Source organism: Macaca thibetana, chromosome 1 (assembly GCF_024542745.1).
Source record: "Macaca thibetana thibetana isolate TM-01 chromosome 1, ASM2454274v1, whole genome shotgun sequence".
NCBI classification, from domain to species: Eukaryota; Metazoa; Chordata; class Mammalia; order Primates; family Cercopithecidae; genus Macaca; species Macaca thibetana.
In genome coordinates, this window is record NC_065578.1 from 142,418,671 (window position 1) to 142,446,644 (window position 27,974).

Sequence of the window (27,974 nt, forward strand, 5' to 3'; positions counted from 1 at the left end):
CCTCATACATTCCTGAGCTAACTTTCTTTGTCCAGTCTAAGACCATGTCAGTCTTTGTTACACGCAAAATTCTCTTTCTCTCAACTCATCCTCAGCTACTCGTGCAGTGGTTTCTTTCGTCTCTTAACAATTTCTGCTTTCTGATTTGCAGTAGGGTGACTCTTCTTTGGGAGATCTGAATTTCCATGGTTTTTCTGATCAGGTTCCTAATACCCTAAAATGCTCTCCCCTGCTACTCTGCCCTCAAGTCAAATAGGAACACAGTTGAGATGACTCAGTTGAGACTAAATGATGGCTTTGGGAAGGGATTGCGAAATGAAAAGAACAAGTTAGAAGGACAGCTCTGGCTGGGTATGGGCAGTAGCAGGACGAGTGACGAGGGAGAATAAACATTGCTAAGACAGTAGAAAAAGAAAGGGAGAGCCAAAGTGTTCAACTCTTAATTCAGTGCCTCTGTATCTTTGGTTAAAATACATGCTATGTTCGCTGATACTTATCAGTCTGATCAGTGCTGATAGTCATATCAGCCATTCCTCCTGCTGGGCATAACTGAAAGTAAAGAATTCAATTTATTTACATTAAGTTTTATATCATCATTGTCAAACATTGAATTAGACCATAATATATATGAGAACAAATTAGGGAACTTGAAATGTATAATTTTTAGTGTATTATCATTAAAATGATAATGCAAGTATTTTTCAAATAAAAATTGCTTCCTATTTATACTTTTTTTTTTTTTTTATGAGACGGAGTCTCGCTGTGTCACCCAGGCTGGAGTGCAGTGGCGCGATCTTGGCTCACTGCAAGCTCCGCCTCCCAGGTTTTCGCCATTCTCCTGCCTCAGCCTCCGAGTAGCTGGGACTACAGGCACCCGCCACCACGCCCGGCTAGTTTTTTGTATTTTTAGTAGAGACGGGGTTTCACCATGTTAGCCAGGATGGTCTCGATCTCCTGACTTCGTGATCCACCCGCCTCGGCCTCCCAAAGTGCTGGGATTACAGGCTTGAGCCACCGCGCCCGGCCTCCTATTTATACTTTTAAACACTATTTTGGTACACTAAAGAACTCTTACTTGCTGCCTAGGGACAGTACTTCTTACCATGTTTAAATACTTACCTATTCTTTTTGTGTCATTGAAATCTGGATCAGGCTCAGTATATGGCTTTAGTTCTTCTTCTTCATGACCAACATTCATCCATCGATCTTTCATTATTTGCTAGGAAATAAACTCTACATTATGTGTGGTCAATCAGAACATTCAGCCACTTACTATAACTCTATTTTAACAAATGTAAAATTACTGGTTCACTCAACAAGTTCCATGTGACATTTCTAGTTTGATTAGTGGGTCAAAAAGAGGTGTAAGACTTTGGGACACACAACAACTATGACTGTCTTCCTACACACTCACCAAATGTATTGATTCAAAACACCATGCCTCTCTTATTCCTTCAAAGGGAATATTTTCAAATTTGGTTATTTTAACATAAGAACTTACTTCTTATAAAGCAGATTTTAACTTCTGCTTTAAATTTTTACATTTAAGATTAATATGGAGATTATAATTTTTTCCTGGTTTATGCCAAACATATGCCTTATTTTAAAATCATCACTTATTAAAATATTAGCAAAGAAGAGGTCATGGGGAATGAAAATCAGGGTTAGCAGTAAAGCTATCAATAAAGATAGCTAAGACAATGTGGAAAGGGAAGGCAGTCAAAATTTAAGTCTAGAGTTAGGAATTAGGTAAGAATCAAGCTGGGGTTGATGTGAATTACCAGAGTCAGATTTAAGCTAAGGCTGTGACAATAACAGACAGTCCTGGGCTGTTAAAAGGCAACCGTGTAGGGGGCAAGCTAGAGAATGGGAAAAATATTGGCAAAACATACTGGATAAGGAGTAAATATTCAGAATATGTAAAGAATGCCTGCAACTCAATAACATAAAAACAAATAACCTCAATAAAAAATGGGCAAAGTAATTAATAGATATTTCTCCAAAAAAGATACGTAAGTGGTCAAAAAGCATGCTTGCTGTGTGAAAAGATACTCAACATCATTAGTCATCAGGGAACTCAAAACCATAGTGAGCTATCACCTTATACTCATTAGGATGGCCACTATACTCATTAGGATGGCCACTGTCAAAAAAACAGGAAACAACAAGTGTTGGTGAGCATGTGGAGAAATTGAAACCCCTGTGAACTGCTGGCAGAAATGTAAAATGGTGCAGCTGCTACGGAAAGCAGTACAGAGGTTCCTCAAAAAATTAAAAATAGAACTACCATATGATCCAGTAATCCCACTTCTGGGTATTTATCCAAAAAAATCGAAAGCAGAATATCAAAGAGATATTCAGAAACTTATATGCACTGCAGCATTAGTCACAAAAGCCAAGATGTGGAAGTAACCTAAATGTACATTGACAAATGAATTGATAAAGAAAATGTGGTACATAAATACAAAGAAATATTATTCAGCCTTAAAAAAAATCTTGTTACATGTTACAACATGGATGAACCTTGAGGACATTATGTTAAGTGAAATAAGCCAATCACAGAAAGACAAATACTGCATGATTCTACTTACACGGATTATCTAAAGTAGTTAAGCTCACAGAAACATAAAGTATAACAGAATGGGGATTGCTGGGGCTGATGAGGGGGAAATGGGGATTTGTTTAACGAGTACAGAGGTTTAGTCACACAATATGAAAAAGTTCTGGAGATCTGTTGTACAACAATGTACACATAGTTAACGATGCTGTAATACACACTTATAAGTTGTTAAGAGGGTAAATATATGTTAGGTGTTTTTTACCACCACCACCACCAAAAAAAAAAGCAATCTAGTAGAGAATTTACTATACTCATGGTCAGGCAATGGGGAACTGGAAGAAACTTATTTGAATAATTCTGTATTAATTTAGAAAGACTGTTCACTTTTTATTACTACAGAATTTTAGGTTTTCATTCTAGGTGCTGATATATTAATTGCTTTTTCCAAGTCCTGTAAAGTACTTTCTCCATCTTTAAACTTTACTTGCCAATATTCCACTAATTAGAAAAATAACTTCCCATATATATACCTTTTGAAGGCTGATTTCTTGACTGCCCAGGTACCTTCTCCTCATTTATTAATATCTACCTAAAGCTAATCACTAGAAAATAAGAAATCCAGGGCAGATCTCTAACAACCGAAATCTCTAACAGGATTGCTGTGCTGAATTGGAGGATTTTCCAGAGGTCATCATCACATGATTTTTTTTTTTTTTTTTAAAGACAGGGTCTCACTATGTTGCCCAGCCTGGAACTCCTGGGCTCAAGTGATCTGCTTGCCTCCGCTTCCCAAAGTGCTGGGATTATAGGCATGAGCCACCATGCCCAGCCACATGATACATTTTTAAATTAAACTTTCTAGAGAATTCATATATTTAAAAAATACTATTACGCAGACGTAACTCTTAAAAAATTATCACTAACTTGATTTCTTTTCACCACTTTGGGCAATGGTAATTTAAGTGCCTTATTCAACTACTTTAAATAAAACTAGAGACCTACTACAAATAATTCTACCATGTGTCTTTAGTGATATTCATCAATAAGGGAAAAGTGTTGAGGTGGGTGAACATCAGGAGGAAAAAAAAATGGGCAAAGCAGAGATGCAAAAGTTGCCACACAATTTCTCAAAATACTAAGGCCTTTCCTGTTCCTTCCCTCTCCCCTCTCAAACATTATGTCTGACAGAAGCCTGGGCAAGAGTCAGGCACAAGCATCTGTAGAAATAAAATTTTGTTGTTGGCAGAATTTCATAGGTTGGAAGGTGAATACATAGAAAACCCTCAGAGAACATATTGAACTACTTAAGGACAGTTATACAGTACACACAGTTCCTCCCACACTGATCAAGCTCCAATCCAGCCATCTACTCCTTGACACCGTTATTGATTCAATTCTACAGCTGCACAAGCAGAGGAAGTAAGGAAGGCATACGGAAGTAGTAGCTCAGCTGATGCTTAAAAGTCTTTAAGCATATATAAAGTAAATCCATAACAAATCTTACCCCTCCACACACGTATCAGTACAAACAAAGGAATCTGACTGTCCTTTTATTAACACATTACTTTTTAATGGGAGTTCTTTGGACATTTGTTGTTATGATAATGAATGAGAAAGACAAAAAAGAAAAATAACAAACATGAGCTAGACACAGAATACTTCTAGTTCCTCAAATCAATTTAAGTCCTTATTGATGTTCTCAAATTTAAGATTACAAGTTTGAAAATAATAACAAGTGGAATAAGATTAATAAATAGTAGAATACTAAGTAAGTAAAAAGTTAGATTCAGGTAGAATAAATACGGGTTAATCATGCAAAAAGGAAGTGGAAGGAAGACAAAGAACCAGGAGAGAAAATGCAGGTGTAAAGAGGCCCTCAGGCAAAACCAGCATGTAATGGTTATCTCTCAATGGTATGATTTTGAAAAGTCTCTCTGGCCAGTATGTAGGGAGTGAGTTAGAGGGGTTCAAGATTAGAGGCACATAAATCATGTAAGAGGCTTCAGCTAAATCTAGGAGAGAGATGATGACACTCCAATTTAAAGGTACGCAATGGCAATAGGGAAACAAAAGACATTTTCAATATTTTGCAGGTAAAAATGAACAAAACTTAATGATTTATGCAGTTTTATGGAACTTCATAATCACAATTCATGATTATGAAGGATGGATATCCATGTATCTACATGACTGGATATTGGGGAGAGATGAAAAGAAGAAGAAATTGAAGACAATGCCCAAATTTCTTATTCAGACAACTGAATTGAGAGGTTGGTATCATTCACTGAGATATCAAACGCACAGAGGGAAGAATGGATGGAGAAAGATGGAGCTCGGTTTTAGACAGCTTAAGCTGAGTTTGAGGCACTATGGGATATCTCAATAAACATGTACTGTAATTACTCTGATACTTTACTCTGAGGCTCAAGAGAAATCTGGGCTAGGGATTGAGACTTAGGAATCCTTAGCCTACAGAGGATGCTGTATAAAAGCTGTGGGGTGGGTGGGATTCTCCAGGAAGAATGAATAGTGTTAAGAATAAATAGAAGAGGTCTCAGAGTACAGCCTCAAGGAACACTAGTACTTAAAGGTTAGAAAGAAAAGAAATCCAAAAAGAAAAACCCGCAGAGCATGACATGGAAGGCAACGAAAGAGTTCTTCGAAGAGGAGAAACTGCTGTCCTGTCAAATATGGCCAAATGGTCAAATAAGGTGACACCTAAATAAGTAACCTGTGTGTTTAGCAATAGAGATGGGGGACTTTGCTGGGGGAAGTTTCAGTGGAGTGGTGGCATTAGGAACCAGAAGGTAAATGGATTGGTGAGGAATGGGTGATGGTTTAAATGTAGATACTCTTCAAAAGGGCTCACTACAAAGGAGGAGCAAGATGGCAGCACTGAAAGGGGATTACCGGGTTGAAGGATGCCTTTTTTAGTGGAGGAGATTCAAGATTCAAGTATGTATAAAAGCTGAGGAAAAGGAGTCAGTAGAGACAAGGTTCAGTTGGTTACAGAAGAGAGAGCCTTTTTGAAGGGGTGAGATACTGAAAAGGAAGGTAGATAACCAAATCCAGCAAACAGATGAGTAAAGTTTTCAACAAGAGAAAAGACATCTTTCCACTATGACAGGCAGTGGGGAGACATGGGGTCTAAATAGTTAATTTAATTTTTTTGTATAGAAATGTACCATTTTATTACAAAGAGTCTCAAAAATGAAAACAGTATCTCAAAAAGGAAACTAGACCACCAACCTCCACCTGCAGAATTAGGGGAAGACAAAGGGCACGCAGTGTCAGTTTCTCGGCTCACTTGAAGCCACTGGGAAGGTATGAGAACAGAGCCAATCTAAAAATGGCTGATGTTACATTAGGAGCCTGAAAAGAACAGGAGACCCTTGAAGATCTGGCCATCCCTTCTAGAATGTTCAGTAAGGGCACCTTTCCAAAGCTACTAAGCAGGCATTTGGCATTTCAGGATTTTGTCTTACGGTTGCATAAAAGTATCCCTTTCACCCAGACCTGGTGCTCTTTATGGCTCAAAGTTAAGAACTGGGGAAGGATGGAAGGATGAGTGGCAAGGCAGCTCCTAGAAGAGTTCACCCAGCATAGCTGCCCTGGGCTCAAGGCCTTGGTTTCTGTCTAGTCTCTGGGATTTATATTTAATAAATTTTCCTATAAATACACAGAGAAATAGAAGTATAAAATCTGAGGTGTTGGTGGAGAAAGGCGGGGGACTTGGCAAGAAGCCAGAGCTGGAGAGGTCTTTTCAGGCCAACCTGACCTCCTCCTTGACCCCTTTGGCTTCTGGCTTCTCCTCCTTGGTTTTCTCCTCTTCTGTGACTTTGTTCTTCTCATCTAGGTCTTTCTCTTTTTCATCCTGTTTTGACTCTCTTGGCTTTTTTGAAGTTGGAAGAGTTCTTGTGGCCACCCTCTTCCACCTCATCAGAGTCGGAGAACTCTCCCTCACAGGCAATTCGTTTGTCAGAGGAACAGATCGAGATGTATTTGTCAGGGTCTTCTTCACTCTCATCGCCACTCTCCTCAGGGACGGATCCTGTGGAATCACCTGCATTTGGACCCAGGTGTGTGGGGCAGCATTCTGAGGTTCTCAAACAGTCGCTGTTTATCTTATCCAAGTACTATTTGTGTTCTGGTTAGTCATACTGAAAGGACTGATGTGAAGCTTGAAATCTGATCCAAACTATTCCAAGTAGTCGCTGTATGGAAGCTCATTAGGGATCTCTGTATCCAGGGCCACACCTGTCTAATAGGTCCAGCACTAGGCAACATTACAAATGATGAACCACCTCCTCCCAGCATCAGCATAGGCAGGTTAAAGCTCTTGACAAATCCCACACACTTGGCATGGACCCCCCGCCACTTTTTTTTGAGATGGAGTCTCACTCAGTTCCCCATGCTGGAGTGCCCCATGCTGGAGTGCCCTGGCGCAATCTCGGCTCACTGCAACCTCCGCCTCTTGGGTGCAAGTGATTCTCATGACTCAGCCTTCTGAATAGCTGGGATTACAGAAGTGCACCATCATGCCTGACTAATTTTTGTATTTTTAGTAGATGCGGGGATTCACCATGTTGGCCAGGCTGGTCTCAAACTCCTGACCTCAAGTGAGCCTCCCGCCTCGGCCTCCCAAAGTGCTGAGAACAGGCATGAGCCACCATGACAGGCTGGCAAGTGCTTTGATGATCAGATGGAAGCAACCTAACCAGTCCCCAGATAAGGAATCTGAGCCACACTGTAAGAGCACTGCACTAGGCTGGAACATCTCCATTACTCTGAACGCAACCAGCTTGAAATGGCCTCATAAGACTTGTCATCAATCCCATCTCAGAACAGGTAGTTACCAGCATATTTGCCTTTGCCAGCCCCAATATCCTGTAGATCCCTAGTTCCTGAAAAGTTCTCTCCATACTCAGGAGAAGACACAGTCATGACCCAGTCTGTGGTATAGAAGGCCTCTTCCATCCCATCGCCGTGGTGAATATCAAAGTCAATATATAGCACCCTCTGGTGATTCGTTAGCAGTTCCAGGATGGCCAAGACAATGTCATTAATGTAATAGAAGCCAGAGATGCCTCAGGCTTCTTTGCATGGTGCAGGCCCATAGCCCAGTTCACAGCGATGTCTATCTGCTGCTTATTAAGTTTCACAGCACTTGCCACTGAGCCACCAGTAGACAACTGTAAGAATTCAAACAGGCCATCAAATACTGAACAGTCCTTGCCGATGTTGAATCTGCATCTGCTTGCTGAGCTCGAACATGTAATCTGAATGGATTGAGCGCAAGAATTTAATGTAGTCATCCCCATGGTACTTGGTCATCTCCTCAGTACTGGGCTTGTGAGGGTGACAGATTTCTATTTTTCAGTGGAGACCATAGTTGGGCAGCAAATTATAAGTCATGCAGATCTGGTGAGGCTTCATTGGATGGCCTTGTCTATAAGAGTAACTTCCAACATCCCCATCCTGGTAGTAACAGACTTTCCTCCTGGTGCCCTGTGTCTGCGTCATCTTGCTTGCCTCCCGTCCCTCTCATCAGTTCGTCTCAACAGTAATGTTTAAGGTATGGGAATGGGAAGTGAAGAGTACTTATGACTTTTGGTTTGTATTTTCTCAGTGGAATAAAAGACAAAGATATTTGCCTAGAATGTTTTCCCCATCTTCCCACCTAAGTTCCTTTTTATTTCAAAATGACCACATAAAGTCTGGGCCCTTTCTGTTACTCTCTTTCATGGCACCCCGATCTTTGCCTACAATTGAATGAAGGTTGTTGTTATGTAATATTTTGGTTTACCTGTTAATCATGTATCTCCACCATTAGACCATAAACCCAATCAAAGAATGATCCACGTCTGGTTTGTTCAATATTGCATATCCAACACCTAAAAGTACCCAGCACTAAATGGTCAGTACGTATTTGTAAACTGAATGAATAAAACCTCATCTTAATCACTTATCTGTCCTTCTCCTGTGTTCCCATGGAACTCTGCTTATATCCTAGTGTTACTATTATTAAACTCTACCTTTGATTACAGTTAGTTGTGTATAGGTTTATCTCCACGTTATTTAAAGTCCTTGAGGACAAAGGCTGTGCCTTATGTGCTGTTTTTTCTCACTACAGATGCCTGTTTTTGAACAAGGTAGTGTTTCAAAATAATGTTGCTACAAGATCCCTGGGTAAGACAGAATCCAGAGATTAGCAACAAGAAGACACCTTACAAAGTTGTTATAATGTCCAGGAAAGAGAACAGAGGACTGAACTAGACATGAGGAAATGGAAGAAAGAAACCAGAAGCATAATCTATTGCACTTGATGAAAAGATTCATTTTGGTTCTGAGGGAATTGATGGAATATAAGAGGGTTCTGACAATTTTAAATCAGGTGCCTGGCAGAATAGGGTTTCTATAAATTAAGCAAGAAATATAGGAGCAATAGCAGATTTGATAGCTGAGAGATAAGCAATTAGAAGGAAAATGAAGATAATTTTCCGATGTTTCTCAGTTAAATTGCATTTATTTGTTGCTCATTTCATATCCACATGTTCCTGTCAGAATAAATATATACATGGATCAAACCCTTAAAAGTGATCTGTTATTTGGGGAAATGAGATTTACTTATGAAATCTAAATTTTTTTTTAATTTTTTTTTTTTTTTTTTGAGACAGAGTTTTGCTCTGTCACCCAGGCTGGAGTGCGGTGGCACAATCTCGGCTCACTGCTACCTCCGCCTCCCAGGTTCAAGTAATTCTCCCGCCTCAGCCTCCCAAGTAGCTAGGATTGCAGGCATGGGCACCATGCCTGGCTGATTTTGTATCTTTAGTAGAGATGGGGTTTCTCCATGTTGGTCAGGCTGCTCTTGAACTCCTGACCTCAGGTGATCCGCCCACCTGGGCCTCCCAAAATGCTGGGATTACAGGTGTGAGCCACTGCACCCAGCCTACTTTTTTTTTTGTTTTTGAGATGGAATCTCATTCTGTTGCCTAGGCTGGTGTGCAGTGGTGCAATCTCAGCTCACTGCAACCTCCACTTCCCGGGTTCAAGTGATTCTCCTGCCTCAGCCTCCCAAGTAGCTGGGATTACAGGCGCTCACCACCATGGCCAGCTAAATTTTCTATTTTTAGTAGAGATGGGGTTTCATTATGCTGGCCAGGCTGGTCTCAAACTCCTGACCTCAGGTGATCCACCCACCTGGGCCTCCCAAAGTGTTGGGATTACAGGCGTGAGCCACTGCACCCGGCCTATTTTTTTGTTTGTTTTTGAGATGGAATCTTATTCTGATGCCCAGGCTGGAGTGCAGTGGTGCGATAGCTCACTGCAACCTCCACTTCCTGGGTTTAAGCGATTTTCCTGCCTCAGCGTCCCAGAAGCTGGGATTACAGGCGCTCGCCACCACGGCCAGCTAAATTTTGTATTTTTAGTAGAGACGGGGTTTCATCATGTTGGCCAGGCTGGTCTCAAACTCCTGACCTCAGGTGATCCGCTCGCCTGGGCCTCACAAAGTGCTGGGATTACAGGCATCAGCCAAAACTATTTGAATACACAATAGAATTAACTATTTAAAGTTGTGCTATTAGCAGTGAGTTTTAATAAAGACCAAAAGAACAACTCGAAGTGTGGGCTGGGATTTTCAGGGAAGGAACCGTAAGGGGACAGGATGTAAACTGATTTGAAATATAAGCAGTATTTGGAATGGTGCAAAGTCATGGCAGAAGGATGTGAGGAACAGTGAGGAGGCACCCTTCTTTTACTAAGCACATGAATCATATACAATGAAAGAATACATTTTATACTACATTTTATAATTAGCACAGGAAAAAAAACAATAGGTGGACACAGAAGGACTGACTGCTAATTCTCACACAAAACTAGATTTGAGGCTAGGTTGAGTCAGGAAAAGTAGAAAATGCAGTGATAAGGAAAGAGAATTGGGCAGCAATGAGAGAATCAACAGTTTTGTTTCCCTTTATTATTATTATTCTAGTCACTGGGAATCACCAAGAGTCTGCTTAGCAGTTTCTCTCACAACAACAGTTGTATTTCAAAGCAGAATAAAAGTAATCTCAGAACGGAAAATAAAGGTTGGAAAGAAGATCTCCTTAAGAAAGGGAAGATGTGGGGTTTAACTCTGTTAATTCAAAATCTGAGGGTCTTTTTCCAAAAATAAAGCATAGAAAGCAACAAAGAATGGATACATGAAAGGGAAGAGAGATATGGACTACCTGCCCTTAGTTGTGTGAACCTCATGCCTATGTAAAATTCTTTCATGGTAACCAAAAGAATTGACATTAAAAGTCTAGGGAGAAACGTTACCAGAAAACTGAGGTACTGCATGACAGGAGAGAGCTCACGTAACCCTAGTCTGGGTGGTTTCAGGCATGGTATAAATAACTAGGCCAACAAACTGCACTAGACACAGAAATTAGTTGAATAAACTCATCCACTCCGATTTCATTTCATATATCTCATGAGAAACTAGAGGACAAAAAACTTCCAAAATTAACAAAACAAAGTTTACCCTAGCCATCAGTGCCAATGAACATAAATGACTGCCTGAGAGTTATATTAGCAAAACAATTGATCAGATGAATTAAACTAGCTATGGGAAATATACACTCTATACTTAGGTGCACATTTATTTTATTTTATCTTATTTTATTTGGAGACAGGGTCTTGTTCTGTCATCCCGGCTGCAAGTCCAGTGGCGCAATCATGGCTTATTGCATCCTCAACCTCCTGGGCTCAAGCAATCCTCCTGCTTCAGCCTCCTGAGTAGCTAGGACTACAGATGTGTGATACCACGCCCAGCTAATGTAGAGAAAGGGTTTTTCCAAGTTGCCCAGGCTGGTCTCGATCTCCTGGACTTAGGTGATCTGCCCGCCTTGGCCTCCCAAAGTATCTGGATTACAGTCCTGAGCCATCAAGCGTGGCCTTAGGTGCACATTTTAAAAATATGGAATTTAGAATGGCCAGACAGAAATAATTTTACTTAAATTATTTCAACCTTTGTAAAACATACTATATGCTTCTGAATTTGTAACAGAAATCTTTCATTAAAAAATTATGAATTAATTGATTTTTTTGCTTTACTGTCACTTGGCAGACATAAACAAGACTGTAAAGATTATTTTAGTAACAGCTGAAAAATTAAGTATTAAAAGTCAAAATAAACACTTTTTTGGAGGACCAATGATGACAAAGAGAGGGTAATAAGAGGAGCTTTGCTTCAGGCTCAAATTTTGCATTATTTTGAAAGGTAATACAGTCCATCTTGGCTAAAGACTGGAAAAATGAATGAACATGTACAGAACAGGGAAAGCAGAAAAGTTTTTCAGTTTCTTTCTAATAAAAAAATCTAGACATACCAATATTCCAATAAATGGGTTTAAAAAACAATAGTGTACAACATAAAGCACAAATCCTTTTAAAATCATAATGAGGACAGTATCACACATGGAAGTTCCAGACTAGTACAATTAGAAAGAGCTGACAACATTTACATATATAACCTGAAAAAATTATATAACTGTTTGCTTATGCCTAGAAACAAACCATAGGCTAGTAGAATGTGAAACTAATTTCATTAATTTTTATTTTCACAGATGATAAATAAGGCATTTAACTTAGGAGTCTTTAAGAAACATTTTAATAAAATATACAGTTATGTCTGGTAGCAACAGAAAGGTAAGTTAAATAAGTTTGAAATGATAAGCAACCATGTAAGATTCTCTAAATCAAATTTCAATATTAGAAAAATATATAGTGAAGAAAGTATAGAGGATACTCTAATCAATAATTCATGACACTAAAGTACACTGAAAAAACATTCATGATGTTCCACTTTTTCAAAATGTGGAAATTACCAGAAAAATATTTTATATTAAAATATACAAAGTTGGTACCAATCTATGAGGCTTCTTAACCAGACTCCTTAAGACAAGTAGTTAAAAGACACTGAGAGCTTATACATGAAGAAGCACAAACTATTCATTAAAAATGTTCCATTTTATTGCTAATAAAAGAAATACAAATTAAAGCAAGGCATCAAATACTAGAATTTATATCCAATATTGAATCAAGCTATGGAGAACAGGTACGTTCAAAAGCCTTGGGTCACACACATCTTTTGGCAATGATAAAAGAGCTATCTGATCACTTGCACCCTTTGGCCCGGTAATTCCACTCTGAAGAATTTATCTAAGCATATATCCCAAAGGGGAAAAAAGTATACCACATTGCTTTTATCAAAAACAATGGAAACAACTCAGATGTGCAATAAACATAGAATAGTTAAATAAATTATGATATGTTACCCAAGGAGAATAACACAGCTATTAAAAACAAAGGAGTGCATTCTTATGACAAAGCAAGAATGCATATCAAAATCTTCTAAGGTTAAAAAAAAAATGGAACATGATATAAAACATTACTAACACATAAAATGTTATGTTTACATAATACAGATTGAGTATTTTGAAAATGGCTTTAAAAAACTTTACAGATTTTTTACTGTAATGCTAATAAAATTCGTTGGAAAAATAAAAGTGAAGACTAACAATTTTTGAAGTCACCAATATTTCTAGGAGAGTTTCTTAAGGTTTGGTATAAGAAATATTTCTTTTTTTTTTTTTTTTTTTTTTTTTTTTTTGAGACGGAGTCTCACGCTGTTGCCCAGGCTGGAGTGCAGTGGCGCGATCTCGGCTCACTGCAAGCTCCGCCTCCTGGGTTCACGCCATTCTCCTGCCTCAGCCTCCTGAGTAGCTAGGACTACAGGCGCCCGCCACCGCGCCCGGCTAATTTTTTTTTGTATTTTTAGTAGAGACGGGGTTTCACTGTGGTCTCGATCTCCTGACCTTGTGATCCGCCCGCCTCGGCCTCCCAAAGTGCTGGGATTACAGGCTTGAGCCACCGCGCCCGGCCAAGAAATATTTCTATTTAAAAAAATGGTGTCAAGTTTCCCTGGAAAGTCATTTTTGGGAACTGTGAAGCAAATCAGCCTTTGCATAGTAATATCTATAATATTATGATAATATTTCCAGTGGGAACTCGTGTTTTCATAGCTGAAAAACTTTGTTTTGGTAAGCTGGAACAGAAAGCTGCAGACTATACTGAAATATGTTGGAATGAGCTTCTGATGATCAAATATTTCAGTAATAAAAATTTGGCTTTTAAATTCAACTCAAAGCACTCTACTATTTTAATCCTCAACACTTTAATACTAATGATAAAAGACTAATGTGTTTGGCTACTATAAATTAATCATCTTTAAGGCATCAGCACATCTTATCTACTGTCCACAGAGATCTGTAATATCTATTCCCCCAAAATAATTTTTGTATATTCTTTTTGCTCTGCTCATTAGCTAAGCTGTTGCTTCAACTCTGGGCATTTTATTAAGTGACACTCAGGTAAAGTGGGGTTCTTACGATAAAAGTCACAAAGCAGGATTACAAGACATGTTCTCTAAAGTTCATTATTTTAGAACTGATATGAGAGTCAAGAATTTTAGCTTTTTAAATATTTCACCTAATTCTTCTATGAATAATGATGGAAAGCTTTCAAAATAAGTGACATAAAAGTGGGCATTATATAGTACATGTTCTCTACTAAAGCATTACTATCATAATTTTTTTACCCCCAAAAAGGGGGAAAAGCCCACAAAATTTGTAAGATATAACTAATACCATTTAAACAAATAATTCAGTAAAAAAATCCTTATCATTGATGAACTGACACAAAGCATTTAAAATAATTTCCCAGTGGAAGTCACCATCCCTTAACTTCCATCAAAACATGCTGTATCTTCTACTGAAAAATATTTGTGGAAATAAAATTACAAAGCCCACACTAACCTGAGAGCTCTGTACACAGGGATGGCTCACTATAAGGCTGCCTCCTAAGCAGCATGAAGTCCGTGCCAGAAAGCCCCATTGCTACACTAAAAAAGTACAGTTTATATGAGGTTAATTCTCTGAATTCTCTACCTTTCTATTAAGGCGAATAAAAGAAGACAGAAAGTACTAGTGAATAATGCATGCTGAATCTCTGAAATTATGTTAGTAAAGTCTAAAATATCATTCTTAAAAACAGATGGGCAAAATACTTAAGAAATAAATTATTCTAACTGCAGCGCCAGAAGAAAAAAAATACTAGACATTTTGGTTATGTGAACTTGCTTGCCTGTAACATACTTAGTCCATTTATAATGGTGTCTATTATTATAAATAACCTCATATATGGAATGTATGTAGGCAACACAACAATGTGTTAAGAAATGAAATGCCTGTTTCCAATATGTTCTACTTAAATATTTGTAAATTTTCTTTACTAAAGTTGAGAGGTTTCTATTGCATTTTTAAATGCTAGATACCAATGTCAGATATAGCTGTGAAATATTCACTAGATTAGAATTTTCACTATTTTCTTTTATCCTTGAAATATTTATTGAGAACTTACTAAAAACAAGGTTTCTGTTTTCGACAACGCAATTTCTGACAGAGGCTACGTTTTCCTCCTTCTCTAACTAAAAGTGGATTTAACCTCTATTTTTGTGTTGTTTTAATTTAGCATGGCACTACAGAACAAAGAGGAAATAATAGTTTTTAGAGACAGCTACTGTGGCAACTTTTGAAAGTGAAAAAAACTAGTGAAAAAAAGTCATGTCATTTTCCCTACCTCTAAACAACAGGCAGATTAGATAATCTGGCAATTTTCCTAAGAAAACATTGGAGAAAAATGCTCTTCAGTTTCTGGAATATTTTAATTGTTAAAATTTAAATTTGGAGTATAAAAATTTACTTACTTCCAAGCTACCTCTCTTTATTGGATTCAGGACTAATAATTTCTTCAGAAGATTTTCACAGTCTGTGGACATGTAAAAGGGAATACGGTATTTCCCTCGTAAAACTCGCTCTCGCAGTTCCTTAATGAAAGTGAAAGAAAGCACTTGTAACTGGTTTTTGAAATAATCATACTTGGGGATAAAACATTAATATAAAATTTAGCTGATACCTTTAAATTCTGGCCATCGAAAGGCAAGGAGCCACTGACTAATGTATAGAGAATGACGCCCAGACTCCACACATCCACTTCAGGCCCATCATACTTCTTTCCTTGGAAAAGCTCAGGAGCAGCATAGGGTGGGCTTCCACAAAATGTGTCCAATTTGTTCCCAACTGTAAATTCGTTACTAAAACCAAAGTCAGCAATTTTAATATTCATATCACCATCAAGGAGAAGGTTTTCAGCCTAAGAGGAAAATAATAAAAAGAACAATGTAAAAAGCCTACATAAAATAAAAATATTCGTTAAAAGTGTTTTAGCTTCCAAACTTACATCTCGTCTCTCATTTATAAATGTAGTATCAAATTTAGAAGCCCAGTATGGTACTTCAATGCATTCTGAATTACATCTATATAAGACTAAATTTTAACGCTATAAAAGGAAAGCTCTCTTTATATGCATATATGCAACTACTTAAGAAAGGTTATTTAAAACCCATTTTCTTTCATAGGTTATTTTAAACTCATTTTTTCCCTCATAGTCAGAAACATCCTAGAAGTGTACCTTAGTATGACCTACTCTAAAGAGCACAATACTAATCCATCTTGGCCTTAAACCAACATGATTACCCAAAGGAGCTCTATTTTAATAGGGTATTGTTGGTTAATGCTAGGCTCAAAGGTATATCTACAGTAACTGCCTGTCAGGGGTTCTGTGACTACTAATTCATTCCTTTGTCCTCTCTTGTAGAATGCTTCCTTAACAAACTACTGTTTCAGTAAAACATGACCAAAAAAATACAGCCTCTATTATATCTTGTCTGTTTTAAGCTTCTTTTTGCTGTTTTAAAACTAGATTCTCTTCTTGACATATATTTTACATAGAAAGCAGTGAATTTTCCATGTTTTGAGATGGTTTTCCAAAATCCTAAAGCAGAATCACTCAAAGACAATATTTTACATGTCCCTTTTGTAAACAGAAGCAATTCAATAAAGGACTTGTTTTTGTACATGTTTTATTTCAAACTCTATTACAATGGATGGATAGACTAACAAAGGTATAGGTTACTTTGTAGATGTGTTTTATCAGGTTTCAAAAAGAAATAAAATTTGACTAAAACAAAAATCAGATTTCTCTATATTACTACAAGGTCCAACAATCATAAGAGTCAAGCACTCTGCCCATCATATATCTCTTCCCTCCCTACCTGCCACAACCTTTCTTTTCTTCTTTTTTGTGGTATACTAGCTTGGGATATTTGTTTTCATTTTATTTTGGAAAATGCAGATACACCTAGAACCCAAAATATACAATAAAAATGGGGTATCATTTATTACATAAATACTATAAAAGCACATACATTTGGAAAAATTTATAATAGATTGTAACATTTTTGAACTGTGACAAAACCAGGTTATTTTGATGTTCTGATGTAAGGGCCTGGTCACTGTAAATTTCTGAAGCTGTTTTTGAGCAAGCTGGACTTTCTCTAAAAATGTCTGGATGGATATCAAAGTATCCAAGCTGCCTCAGAAGAGAAGAGCTGCAAGGGGTTCTGAGGTCTCCTTCCAGGAGTGTATAGGAAAACTCTCTCTACTGGACTGGAGGGAAAACACAAGGTTTTGAACATTATTATTTTTTGCAGATTTTTTTCATATAAAAAATGAGATGATAAACTGGGAGTTAAACACAGAAGCAGGGGAACAGTTCTTTTCTTTCTCATTCGTCATGGAAGTGATTCCCCTTAAAATAGCCAAGGAAGGAAATCAAGAAATAGAAAAATTGGGAGCAACAGAAAATTCATAAGCTCTGAAAAATGAAGCTAAAATACAGAATTAGACTTGACTTTTGACAACTGTTTAGGATAATATATTCAAACATAACCCAAACTGGTGCAAGTAGTTGATAAAGTTGATGAGGAAAAAAGTGAAAAAGAAAAATAAGACTCTTACGTACAGGACAATGAAAATTAAATTTGGAAGATTAGAGAAAAAAGGAAAAAAACATGTAAACATTTTAGCCCAGGGTCCTTCCACTTTCATTTTTTAAACAATCTATGTGGCACAACCATTTATTGACTAACTACACATTTCTTATTCCAAAGTATGCTCATTTATACTATTATACGCATTTAGTGTTCATAAAAATGTTTTAAAACTTTCCTTAGTTCTTTGAGCTTTAAGGTAGAGTGTGAATACTGTCTCTTATGTAAGGGAAACATGGGTCTGTGCTCTGACTTTGCTTCTGTCTGAGGTCCCACACTTTTGGCTGGGAATAAAGTTCCATATCTATGCAATTAAAGCAAACTAATTAATAGTGAATCAAATCCTCTAACCTCTAAAGCTAGATAACTTCTCACTTATATTTTCTTCATTTGCTCAGTGAAAATATTACCTTTCATAAAGCTGCTGTGAGAATCAAAAACTAACTACTTGTATAGTGTCTAGTAGCACAGTTAGGCAATAAGACAGTTCTAATATTATTATTAAACATACGTTAATAATAAAGATTTTTTTTTAAAATTACAATCAGAAGCTTACCTTAAGATCACGGTGAACAATGCACTTTTGATGACAATACTGTACAGCAGATACAATCTGGAATAAATATTTGGATAAAAGAGTCAAACTATTAAAAAAAATTTTCCCCAATAATCATCTCCAATTTAGATAAATTACTAACTTGGATTTCAAGGTAGTATTTAATAAATACGCTATGTCTTTAGTTCAGAAAACTATACACATTAAAGCGATGAAATTTTCGCTGTTAAGTGCAGAAAATTTGGAAAAATAATATTCTCTTACTAAAATACAATAAAATATTTCTCTGTCAGAGGCTGTGAAGATGTCATATGGATCATTTATAGTTCTCTGTTTATGTGACTGAATGTGTACAATTTATAGTTTTGGTCAAATGGTTTACTATAGTGTTGAAATAAAAGCTTTGACACACATGAATTACTATTTTAAGATAATTGTCTCAAGTTAAAAAAGCAAAACTCTATTCTAGGAATTACAACAAATGTGTTCAAGGCATGTTTCTTTAGTGAGGCCAATTCACTAAGAACTTATCGATGAGGTATTTAGCAATACCTATATTTATCTATTCATATATAAAGAGAAAGGAAAGTTTTTGAGCCTTAAAAAGAAATGTGATCAGCAATAGAAAAGAGGGAAAAATGAAATTCAATCTTAAACCTGTCACTAATTCAGTCAGGTGAAGTATTCTATGCCTGTAACTTGATTTTGTATGCAGCCATAATTTTTAACCATCACACAGAGCTCTTTGGAGACAAGGACTAAACAGGAGGAACCCAACAGTTTAAAGGCCAAAAGTATGACAGAAATAGATTATAAACAATTCTATGATAGTTCTTTATTACATAAAATACAGAAATAGAATCTGATAGCAATCAATTAAGAACTATTTTTTACATATAATTACATCTGATGAATAGAAGGACGGTCATTTTAATGTACATCAGAACATTCAATTCTGTGAATTCAGTTAAATATAAAAACAGTTTGAATGTTAGGCATTTACAAATGGAGACAAAAATGAGATTTTTTTCTCAAGTATAAAGGTGATGTGAAGTATGACCATGCTAATAGGAATATAGGTGGGAAAAAAAACCTTCAAAGTAGAAGTGAACTGATATTTCAGTATTGTAAAATTATTCTAATGTATATTAAAATGGTTTGAAGAGAGAGAAAACATGAATTCAAAACAAAATAATCAACACACAATGAGTAATATACAATTCCATTTAATTCATTTTGATTCAACAGTTTATTGAGTACCTGCTATGTGCAAGAAAATGTGCTGGTTGCTAGGCAAATACAAAAATGAATACTAATTGGACTCTGTCCTTAAGGCGCTTACAATCTGATTAAGAAGAGAAAATAAGGTATATATTCTCTATATACCTTGTATTATGGAGGTATATATTATATATAGAGATATATATTATTACCTTTCTATATATTGTATATAGAGAGGTATATATTATTCCCCTATAATACAAGGTAGAATCATAGAACTCTACCTTTTTAAAAGAGTATCATAAAAAATAAAGAATAATTTCAGTTGGAAATGCTTCCTGAAGGAGGTGATATTTGCTCTAAGCCATCCTTGAAGGACAGAAATATTTTAAAATGTGGAGATCTGGAGATGGGGAGGTGGTGAAATGCATTAATGACAGGGGAACTGTTTATTTGAAAAGCAGGTAGGATTCATGCCTGTAATCTCAGCACTTTGGGAGGCTGAAGTGGGAGGATGATCGCTTGAGGCCAGGAGTTCAAGACCAGGCCTTGACAACACAGTGAGACCTCATCTCTACAAAAAATAAAAATATTAGCTAGGTGTGGTGGTGTGCACCTGTGGTCCCAGCTACACAGGTGGCTGAGGCAGGAGGATTTCTTGAGCCTAGGAGGTTGAGGCTGCAGTATGCCATGCTCACACCACTGCACACCTACCTGGATAACAGAGTGAGACCCTGTCTCAAACACAACAAACAAACAAAAAGACCAACAAACCAACCAACCAATCAAACAAACAAAAAACCCCAGAAAACCAAACCAAACAAAAAATCATTTAAAGAAAAGGAGGTGGAAAAATGGTGACAGTGGGAGTCAAATCTTGACAAATAGGTTGGTAAAAGTCAAAACTAGGCAGGTACTACAGAACCACTAGATGTTCTTAGGCAGGGTGACTGGGAATGATTATAATCAATTTGAAGTATGATTCCCAAAAACACAGAAGGATCTAATGATGAACATTTGTAGTATTAGTTTTCTTAAGCAATATGTTTCAAAATTCTAATACCCAATTTTCACTAAATTACGTTCATTAGCCAAAAGACATATACATTTATATGTATATTTTATTAGACATACTATATAGGTTATAGTATGTTTGTATTATAAGATTATTTTGTATCACGGGTGACAGAAATTTGCTGATAATGACATTATCTTTTATTAGGCACGTTTGTATGATCCACTGAAGGTATGCGACAGATAATAATTTGGTTATCAAACATGATCAGAGGCCATGCAACTCATGTCAGACAGAATGGTCTCTATGAAAACAGTTCTATATTTACTTCTGGAATCAAACATTTCCTAAGCCTCAAAGCATCAAGAATGGAAAGATAATTACGAAGAATCCTCTGCATTAAGCATGTGTTCTCCCCAAACTCTATGAAGTCTGAGCTATCAGTCAAATGTGGTGGTTTATTATAGTATTAACACAATTGCTTAGCAGGGAACAATTTCTGCCATGAAAGAAGTTCTGCCTTCTGACTCACTGCAAGAATCCCCCTCCACAAGCCCAATTTTTACTGCATTATTTTACAGCTAGACCTTCCAATCTCAAAACATTCTGTACTTCCATAAATAGGATATAGGAACTTCCCTATGAGCCTTCTATTAATGGATCTTGAAAACATGATTTATAGGCAGCTGGGAACTGACGGTAAGACCACACACATCAGTGTTTTCCATTGAGGTGGAGTTATCAGGGTTACTTTGCAATTATTAATACTTATAAGTGGGTCAGGAATCCCCATGCTTGAAGTGGTAGACTTGATATTACAAGAATTGAATCAATATTATGATTTTTTTTTTTTTTTTTGTAGGCTCAAGTCTTAACGAATTTTGTAAAAGCATTGTATGGGTAATGGCTGCTAAGTGGTCTTAAACTGTCCTAGTGTCTTCAGTATTTCTAAGAGTAAGGTCAAGGACGTATATACATTTATCCTTGTTGACACAGTATTAACACATACTTTCTTTCACTGTTAAAATAAAAAAGAAAATAAAAGTAAATGTATATTCATTAAGTCCGTAAGAGTTTAAATCAAATCCATAAATAAAAACATGCTCCTCAAAAATAAATTTAAGTGTAAATTTACCTTTAGTCAGGTAACTACAAAATAATGTACGTGTGTGCATATGTGTATGTATGTTTACATATCTCTGGTTTCTAAAAATGAGACTTAGTAACTTTTTTAGTTTTGGGAAAACATATATAGATACTAAATACATTTAAAATTTACAGTAAATAAATAAATTATAAATAAAATATTTCCCATTGTTTTACAATTTAAATAGCATTCATTGGGCATTCAGTCTCTGCAATGTAAAGAATATGAAGATGATTTCAAAATATTACAGATTTTATTTCAAAAACCATGCCAATTTTAGTAATTATTTGTATCTGTAAAAATATCTATGTCCCAACCTCCTATCCTGCTCTCGCTTACCAGCAAAGTTGGAAAGCTCTTTAAAATAGCAGGCATTTCCAACTTCTCTAATTCCATATAGTACCCCATACAATTTTCTACATCTACCAAAAAATAAGTAAAACAAGGTGCCTAAAAAAGTAAGAGTAAGTAGCAATAATCTCTAAAATATACATTAGGATTCCAATGGGAATATTTAATGCAAACTGGAACTTTCTTGCTGGTCTGCTACTAACAAAAGCTACTGTGACTGATATTAAATGAATAATATATAAAATGATGTGTGTGGCTGTGTGCAGTGGCTCACACCTGTAATCCCAGCACTATGGGAGGCTGAGGTGGACAGATCACCTGAGGTCAGGAGTTCAAGACCAGCCTGGCCAACATGGTGAAACCCCTTCTCTACTAAAAATACAAAAATTAGCTGGGAGTGGTGTTCTGTGCCTGTAGTCTCAGCTACTTGGGAGGCTGGGGTAGGAGAATCACTTGAACCCAGGAGGTGGAGGTTGCAGTGAGACGAGATAGCACCACTGCACTCCAGCCTGGGTGACAGAGCAAGACTCCGTCTCAATAAATAAATAAATAAATAAATAAATACATGTCAAGACAGCTGAATAGGAACAGTTCCGGTCTGTAGCTCCCAGCGTGATCGATGCAGCAGACGGGTGATTTCTGCATTTCCAATGGAGGTACCTGGTTCATCTCATTGGGACTGGTTGGACAGTGGGTACAGCCCACAGAGGGCGAGCCGAAGCAGGGCAGGGAGTCGCCTTACCTGGGAAGCACAAGGGGTCGGAGTATTTCCCTTTTCTAACCAAGGGAAGCCATGACAGACTACCTGAAGAAACGGGACACTCCCCACCCAAATACTGCGCTTTTCCAAGGTCTTAGCAACCAGCAGACAAGGTGATTCTCTCCCATGCCTGGCATGGCACGTCCTACGTCCATGGAGTCTTGCTCACTGCTAGTGCAGCAGTCTGAGATCCATCTGTGAGGCAGCAGCCTGGCTGAGGGAGGGGCATTCGCAAATGCTGAGGCTTGAGTAGGTAAACAAAGCAGCCAGGAAGCTTGAACTGGGTGGAGCCAACTGCAGCTCAACAAGGCCTACTGCCTCTAGACTCCACCTCTGTGGGCAGGGCATAGCTGAACAAAAGGTAGCAGGCAACTTCTGCAGACTTAAACGTCCCTGTCTGACAGCTCTGAAGAGAGCAGTGGTTCTCCCAGCACAGCGTCTAAGCTCTGAGAAAGGACAGACTGCCTCCTCAAGTGGGTCCCTGACCCCCGTGTAGCCTAACTGGGAGACACCTCCCAGTAGGGGCTGACAGACACCTCATATAGGCAGCTGCCCCTCTGGGATGAAGTTTCCAGAAGAAAGATCAGGTAGCAATATTTGCGTTCTGCAGCCTCCACTGGTGATACCCAGGCAAACAGGGTCTGGAGGAGAACTCCAGCAAACTCCAACAGACCTGCAGCTGAGGGACCTGACTGTTAGAAGGAAAACTGACAAACAGAAAGGAATAGCATCAACATCAACAAAAAGGTAATCTACACCAAAACGCCATCTGTAGGTCACCAACATCAAAGACCAAAGGTAGATAAAACCACAAATATGGGGAGAAACCAGAGCAGAAAAGCTGAAAACTCTAAAAATCAAAACGCCTCTTCTCCTCCAAAGGATCGCAGCTCCTCGCCAACAATGGAATAAAGCTGGATGGAGAATAACTTTGACGAGTTGACAGAAGTAGGTTTCAGACATCTACAGAACTTTCCACCCCAAATCAACAGAATATACATTCTTCTCAGCACCACATCACACTTATTCCAAAATTGTCCACACAGTTGGAAGTAAAGCACTCCTCGGCAAATGTAAAAGAACAGAAATCACAACAAACTATCTCTCAGACCACAGTGCAATCAGATTAGAAATCAGGATTAAGAAACTCACTGAAAACCGCACAATTAAATGGAAACTGAACAACCTGCTCCTGAATGACTACTGGGTAAATAACAAAATGAAGGCAGAAATAAAGATGTTCTTTGAAATCAATGAGAACAAAGACACAATGTACCAGAATCTCTGGGACACATTTAAAAGTCATGTATAGAGGGAAATTTATAGCACTAAATGTCCACAAGAGAAAGCAGGAAAGATCTAAAATCGACACCCTAACATCACAATTAAAAGAGCTAGAGAAGCAAGAGCAAACACATTCCAAAGCTAGCAGAAGGCAAGAAATAACTAAGATCAGTGCAGAATTGAAAGAGATAGAGACACAAAAAACCCTTCAAAAAATCAATGAATATAGGAGCTGGTTTTTTGAAAAGATAGACAAAATTGATTGACTGCTAGCAAGGCTAATAAGGAAGAAAAGAGAGAAGAATCAAATAGATGCAATGAAAAATGATAAAGGGGATATCACCATCAATCCCACAGAAATGCAAACTACCATCAGAGAAAACTATAAACACCTCTATGCAAATAAACTAGAAAATCTAGAAGAAATGGATAAATTCCTGGACACATACACTCTCCCAAGACTTAACCAGGAAGAAGTTGAATCTCTGAATAGACAAAAACAGGCTCTGAAATTGAGGCAATAATTAATAGCCTACCAACCAAAAAAGGTCCAGGACCAGAAGGATTCACAGCCGAATTCTACCAGAGGTACAAAGTGGAGCTGGTACCACTCCTTCTGAAACTATTCCAATAAGAGAAAAAGAGGGAATCCTCCTTAACTCATTTTATGAGGCCAACATCATCCTGATACCAAAGCCTGGCAGAGACACAACAAAAAAAGAGAATTTTACACCAATATCCCTAATGAACATTGATGCAATAGTCCTCAACACAATACTGGCAAACCAAATCCAGCTGCACATCAAAAAGCTTATCCACCATGATCAAGTGGGCTTCATTCCTGGGATGCAAGGCTGGTTCAATATATGCAAATCAATAAATGTAATCCATCACATAAACAACCAACAACAAAAATCACATGACTATCTCAACAGATGCAGAAAAGGCCTTCAACAAAATTCAACAGCCCTTCATGCTAAAAACTCTCAATAAACTAGGTATTGATGGAATGTATCTCAAAATACTAAGAGCTATTTATGACAAACCCACAGCCAATATCATATTGAATGGGCAAAAACTGGAAGCATTCCCTTTGAAAACTGACACAACACAAGGATGCCCTCTCTCACCACTCCTATTCAACATAGTGTTGGAAGTTCTGGCCAGGGCAATCTGGCAAGAGAAAGAAATAAAGGTATTCAATTAGGAAAAGAGGAGGTCAAGTTGTCCCTGTTTGCAGATGACATGAATGTATATTTAGAAAACCCCATCGTCTCAGCCCAAAATCTCTTTAAGTTGATAAGCGACTTCAGCAAAGTCTCAGGATACAAAATCAATGTGCAAAAAATCACAAGCATTCGTCTACACCAATAACAGACAAACAGAGAGCCAAATCATAAATGAACTTCCATTCACAATTGCTACAAAGAGAATAAAATACCTAGGAATCCAACTTACAAGGGATGTGAAGGACCTCTTCAAGAACTATAAACCATTGCTCAATGAAATAAAAGAGTACACAAACAAATGGAAGAATATTCCATGCTCATGGATAGGAAGAATCAATATCGCGAAAATGGCCATACTGTCCAAAGTAATTTATAGATTCAATGCCATCCCCATTAAGCTACCAATGACTTTCTTCACAGAATTGGAAAAAACTACTTTAAAATTCATATGGAACCAAAAAAGAGCCTGCATTGCCAAGATAATCCTAAGCAAAAAGAACAAAGCTAGAGGCATCATGCTACCTGACTTCAGACTATACTATAAGGCTACAGTAACCAAAACAGCATGGTACTCGTACCAAAACAGAGATATAGACCAATGGAACAGAATAGAGGCCTCAAAAATACCACCACACATCTACAATCATCTGATCTTTGACAAACCTGACAAAAACAAGAAATGGGGAAACGATTCCCTGTTTAATAAATGGTGCTGGGAAAACTGGCTAGCCATATGTAGAAAGGTGAAACTGGATCCCTTCCTTACACCTTATACAAAAATTAATTGAAGATGGATTAAAGACTTAAATGTTAGACCTAAAACCATCAAAGCCCTAGAAGAAAATCTAGGCAATACCATTCAGGACATAGGCATAGGCAAGGACTTCATGACTAAAACACCAAAAGCAATGACAACAAAAGTCAAAATAGACAAATGGGATCTAATTAAACTAAAGAGCTTCTGCACAGCAAAAGAAGCTACCATCAGAATGAACAGGCAACCGACAGAATGGGAGAAAATTTTTGCAATCTACCCATCTTACAAAGGGCTAATATCCAGAATCTACAAAGAACTCAAAGAAATTTACAAGAAAAAAACAAACAACTCCATCAAAAAGTAGGCAAAGAACACTTCTCAAAACAATCATCTATGCAGCCAACAGACACATGAAAAAATGCTCATCACTGGCCATTGGAGAAATGCAAATCAAAACCACAATGAGATACCATCTCACACCAGTTAGAATGGTTAGAATGGCAATCACTAAAAAGGCAGGAAACAACAGATGCTGGAGAGGATGTGGAGAAATAGGAATGCTTTTACACTGTTGGTGGGAGTATAAATTAGTTCAACCATTGTGGAAGACAGTATGGCGATTCCTCAAGGATCTAGAACTAGAACTACCATTTGACCCAGCAATCCCATTACTGGGTATACACCCAAAGGATTATAAATCATGCTATTACAAAGACACATGCAGACGTCTGTTTATTGTGGCACTATTCACAACAGCAAAGACTTGGAACCAACCCAAATGTCCATCAATGATAGACTGGATTAAGAAAATGTGGCACATATACACCACAGAATACTACACAGTCATAAAAAAGGATGAGTTCATGTCCTTTGCAGGGACATGGATGAAGCTGGAAACCATCATTCTCAGCAAACTATCACAAGGACAGAAAACCAAACACTGCATATTCTCACTCATAGGTGGGGATTGAACAATGAGAACACTTGGATACAGGGTGGGGAACATCACACACCGGGGCTTGTCGTGGGGTGGGGGGCTGGGGGAGGGATAGCCTTAGGAGAAATACCTAATGTAAATGATGAGTTGATGGGTACAGCACACCAATATGGCACATGTATACCTATGTATCAAACCTGCATGTTGTGCAAATGTACCCTGGAACTTAAAGTATAATTTAAAAAGGAAGAAAAATAAAAAATAGAAAAATAAAAAAAATGATGTGTGTAATACTTTATTTAAGGGTAAGCTTGAACTTCCATCCCAGGATAGAAAATAAGTTAACAGTACGTGGTTGGATGCCATTCAGTTTCTTAATGTTGTTTTCCTTATTACCAGTTGTCTTTATGTTCAGCTATTTTAACATGAATATTTCTAGGAATCTATCCCAAATAAAAGGGCTATGCACATCTTTGGTATAAAGCATTTCACAAATTGTGTTCCAAAAAGCAATAATTCTGTGAGATATTAATAACAGAGGTTTCACAAAACACACACACTCATTTCATGGTCAATTTGGAGAATGCCATGTTACAAGTTAAACAGGCTTTTTCTTCCCCTCCCTTTCAGGACTTCTCTCTATTTGTTTCACATGTTAACACACATGTACATATCTTAGAGAAAGAACTTATATCAGTATTTGGTCTTTTCCCAACATATTGATTACAGAACCTCTTTAATTGTAAAATTAAAGTGTTCATGCAGGCAGAAGAGGTAGCGAGCCATTTTAAAAATTCTAAATTTAGTAAAAGTTTAGGATATAGTAAATTGTCCGCTTAAATTTTAGTAAATTTTATGAACAATTTACAATTCACTAATTTGCTATTTCTATGGTAACTTATATGTATGCTTACAATTTACAATTCATTAATTTGCTATTTCTATGGTAACTTATATGTATGCTTATTTCAATCACTTCAGTTCTAAAAATTAAAAATAAAATTCTAGATAAATTTATTTTTTCTTATTTTATTATTTCTGTAATAAGTCATATTCAAGTTGAACTGGAAATATGAGTATCTTACCATATTCCTCTGCCACATTTTGCAAAGTTTCTTGCCTACTTGGTTAAATAAAATTGACCATATTCTTTAAATCTACA

General features: G+C 37.3%; 1 protein-coding gene and 1 pseudogene across 7 annotated transcripts in view; both read right to left on the reverse strand.

Annotated features, from left to right (window-relative positions):
• Window positions 1-27,974, reverse strand: part of MARK1 (microtubule affinity regulating kinase 1) — a 143,042-nt gene that overhangs the window by 31,066 nt on the left and 84,002 nt on the right. For all 7 annotated transcript variants that reach the window (XM_050761092.1, XM_050761074.1, XM_050761067.1 and 4 more), the window contains 4 exons: window positions 18,112-18,168; window positions 15,581-15,817; window positions 15,372-15,491; window positions 1,120-1,219 (listed from right to left, as the gene is read on the reverse strand). In XM_050761092.1, the coding sequence (XP_050617049.1) occupies window positions 1,120-1,219; window positions 15,372-15,491; window positions 15,581-15,817; window positions 18,112-18,168 (514 nt within the window). The remainder of the gene's footprint in view (window positions 1-1,119; window positions 1,220-15,371; window positions 15,492-15,580; window positions 15,818-18,111; window positions 18,169-27,974) is intronic.
• On the reverse strand, window positions 4,359-12,936 carry LOC126937782 (histone deacetylase 1-like; annotated as a pseudogene).